Source organism: Helianthus annuus, chromosome 2 (assembly GCF_002127325.2).
Source record: "Helianthus annuus cultivar XRQ/B chromosome 2, HanXRQr2.0-SUNRISE, whole genome shotgun sequence".
Lineage (NCBI taxonomy): Eukaryota > Viridiplantae > Streptophyta > Magnoliopsida > Asterales > Asteraceae > Helianthus > Helianthus annuus.
Window position 1 is genome coordinate 43,538,716 of NC_035434.2, and position 4,029 is coordinate 43,542,744.

At 48.1% G+C, this 4,029-nt stretch overlaps 1 protein-coding gene across 1 annotated transcript; it reads left to right on the top strand.

Moving 5' to 3' along the window:
- The first annotated feature begins 694 nt into the window (after positions 1-694).
- On the top strand, positions 695-1,681 carry LOC110888277 (mucin-2-like). The gene has a single exon (XM_022135811.1). The coding sequence runs from the start codon at positions 695-697 to the stop codon at positions 1,679-1,681; it is 987 nt and encodes a 328-aa protein (XP_021991503.1).
- Positions 1,682-4,029: the final 2,348 nt, after the last annotated feature.

A 4,029-nucleotide genomic window follows, 5' to 3' on the forward strand; every position in this document is an offset into this window, starting at 1 on the left:
AATCAGATACGTCGAAACACATGTTTTTATATGGTTAACGCATCACATAACGTTTGGACTAATCTATTCGATGTTTGCGATGTACCGCGCCGCAATGCGCGCGAGCGTTATTGCTAGTTATTATTATTTAGTAACATTATGGTGCTTTGGTTGTTTGTAACAAATGCTTTTGTGTTATTATAAGCTTTATTAATGTGTATTTCGTGTTTTTTTGTTTGTACCTGACGAGGTATGACCCACATCGGTCAACCCGACCCGGTTACAACCTATTATTTTAATATAAATATAAATGATTATTCTAGAACTTTCCATATCCGCATGGAAGTTACAAAACCAAATCTCCAACTTTTCGGGAAGATCGTGTAAATCACTAACTTATCGGAATATATCCTAGGTTAGAGGAAACCCTAATGGAAAACCTATAAATAAAGGTAAACGTATAAGGTATGATCATCTTGCTCTCATATAACTTTCTCTTCTCAATTTCCTTTCACTTCCACAAACCGAGACTTATTCTCACGCCGGAGGGTGGTTACAGGAATAACCCCATTCCTGTAACGAGTCCTAACGGTGTTTCTGTTTTGCAGCCAAACGTTCAGGTCACTAATCATTGAAGTCTTAACCCATAATCACCGCATAGGTCAGTGTTTCTTCATTGGCGCCATCCGTGGGACCTATTCAGTGACAGAACCTCATGGCAGGTGATCAGAACGTAGCAGATCAAACGATGACAAACAATAACCTGACGTTGGGGACGAGCCTCGGCGCCACCACACAGTCCTCCCCAGCCGTTACAAGGTCGCTGGACCTAGAGTTCGAGGCAGAAGGACCACCGCCAGGTTTTGACAACATCTCCACCGTCTCTTCCCAGACTGTGGTGACGAGTCCGTTTCTTTACACGCCCTCACAACTGCAATCAAGGGAGTTAGGGGGAATTAACGGTAATATGTTCACCCCAGCGACAACTACTAATGCACAGGCTTCACGCCTCTCCTCCGTCCCTGTTATCACATCGGCAAGCCCCAGCACCGTCACACCGCAAACTAGTAGGCCTCAATACTATCAACCTCTGACTACCAACTCGATGCCACCGCTATACACAGCGGCGCTTACCGCGGCATTATCGACGCCGCCTCAACAGCCGGTCGTCATGCCGGCCGGAGTTATGAACGCCCCCAACACACCAGGAAACCAAATATACTTCCCTGGGTATTGTTATGCACCCCCTTACGGATATTTACCCTCGTACGGGGGTTCGGCGTATCCGCTCCAGGGAACGACGCAAGGTAGCACTCAATCGCCGTACGCGGCTTACATGCCGCCTTGGTGGAGTGTCCCAACGCCACAACCGGTTTATACCCAGACCCCGCCTACAACTGAGCCTGTGTACGACAGGGGAAACACGGTCAGGCCCCGGGTGTCTCCAATAGGAAACTCCAACCCTATAGTGGGAACTGTCCCGGGTATGGACGCCCCACCAGCACAGCCTGTAAATGTGGAAGAAGACGAACTTACCAGACCGTACAAGCCGATCGACGCGACGTTCCGGTCTAAATTCACTCGAAGAATCGCCGAGCCCCTATCAAGGAAAAACCCAAGATGCCCCAAACGGTTGGCAAGTATGATGGCCTCGCCGACCCGGATGATCATCTCAACTTATTCAAGAGCGCCGGTGAAGTAGCCTGTTGGTCCATGCCCTTATGGTGCAAAATGTTCGTACAAACGCTAGTGGGCGCGGCCCGAGTTTGGTGGGATAGCCTGCCTACAGGTGAAATAGACAGCTTTGAAGATTTAGAATCGAAATTTATCTTACAGTTCAGCCAGCAGCGCAGACACACGAAAGATAGAAACGAGCTCCTCCACATCCGTCGGCGAGATAATGAGACGGTAGAAAACTTTATCATCAGGTTTAACAAGGAAAGCCTGGCGATCCCGGGCGTGACAAATGACCTGGCATGTGGAGCTTTCCTTCAGGGGGTCAATGATGATGAGTTACTGAGAACGCTACATGGAAGGGATGGCGTACCCCCAACAATCGATGAAATACTTCGAATAGCCAAAGTATACGTCATACAAGAGAAGGCAGTGGCAGCTAGCGATGCAGCCAATAGGAAAAAGGAAGCCCTAAAGAACCAGGAGGAAAAAGATCACCGGGGATCTAAAGGCAAAAGTAGGGGAGACCGATACCAGAGAAACGACAAAGACGCGCGGTACGATAGACACCGAAACTCCTATTCAAGGAATGAGCCGTCGAAACGTCGATCCGAATACCCCAACTTAAGCAAGACACCGGCTGAAATTTTAGCCTCAGAAAACCTCAGGTTTAACCCACCAAAACCACTGAAAGATAACCCTAACAAAGATACGAGTAAATACTGTGAGTACCACAAAGGGAGCGGGCATGACACCAACGATTGCTTTCAGCTTAAGAAACAGATCGAATATTTTGTAAAGGCGGGCAAATTGGCACACCTAGTAAGAGATATCAAGCAAGGCCCACCTGTCGTCAAGGAAGAAATTGACAAGGCGGCAGGCAAGAGGCCGCGTGAATTGAACATGGTACACGCGGATATGGGAAGGGGGGCAAAACGGAGTTTCTCCACGCTCGAACCTTGGATGTTGGCAACAATGACCATAGAACCTCGTATGGAGGACTTGCACCTCACTACAGATGCCCTGATCATATCCGCGGCAGTAGGAGACTACCGCATGAGGCGAATCCTAGTCGACACCGGGAACTCGGAAGACATTATCTATGAGCATTGCTTCAACAGAATGCAACCAGAAGATAGAAAGTTGCTTGAATCAGTACACACCCCCATAAAAGGGTTCATAGGAGAAAAGGTTGACCCTATCGGTCAGATCACTTTCCCGGTAACTTTTGGGCAGTCACCTAAAGAAAGAACCATACTCCTGACTTTCCTTGTGGTCCGCGCTGAGTCATACCACAACGTGATAATCGGAAGATTCACCCTGGGAAAATTGGATGCCATAGTCTCCACGGCAAGAGGCTTCATGAAGTTTCCTACATCGCGAGGTATTGCTACTGTGTTTCGCGACAAGATTGGAGAAGTACTAAGTACCAAAAGATGCCGCCAAGGACCCACCGGAGCCACGGGCCCAGAAAGATGGGTACTAAGCACACGCCATCCGGACCAGATGGTCACAATCGGGGACACTTTGTCTCCAGAAGTTAGAAACGACCTGAAGCAACTGTTAAAAAGAAATGTTGACATCTTCGCTTTTGAGCATTCTGACATGACAGGAGTCCCCCGTGATAAAGCAGAACACAAACTTGCAACGCTCCCAGGCGTTAAGCCGGTCGCACAGGGTAAACGTAGCATGGCCCCGGATCGACGGGCAGCAGTTGTCAAAGAAGTACGAAAATTAGTGGAAGCTGGAATCCTCAGGGAAACGCAATACCACACATGGGTATCCAACCCGGTTATGGTAAAAAAGCAAGATGGCACATGGCGAATGTGCATTGATTTCAAAGATCTAAATAAGGCGTGCCCTAAAGACGCATACCCGCTGCCCGAGATTGATTTAAAGGTCGACTCCTTGGTACCCTACCGATTCAAATGTTTCCTGGACGCGTACAAAGGGTACCACCAGATCAAGATGTCTAAAGAAGATGAAGAAAAGACAGCGTTTCACACCGATGTGGGCATTTTTTGTTACACAAAAATGCCTTTTGGTCTACGGAACGCCGGAGCTACCTACCAGAGACTAATGGACAAGGTGTTCGAGACACAAATTGGACGAAATTTGGAGGTCTATGTCGATGACCTTGTAATCAAAAGCAGGGAAGAAACGCAAATGTTAGCAGACATCGAAGAAACTTTTCAGCGGCTTAGAGAGTATAACATTAAATTAAACCCAAAGAAATGCTCTTTCGGGGTAGAAGAAGGGAAGTTCCTAGGGGTAGTAGTCACCCGAGATGGCTTCAAAGCCAACCCAGAAAAGGTAGCCGCCATAACGCGGATGCCTTCCCCACGAACATTGAAGGAAGCTCAAGCCCTGAATGGG

Excerpts from the sequence above, each read along its gene's own strand:
- LOC110888277 (XM_022135811.1), top strand. The coding sequence starts at position 695 with ATGGCAGGTGATCAGAACGTAGCAGATCAAACGATGACAAACAATAAC.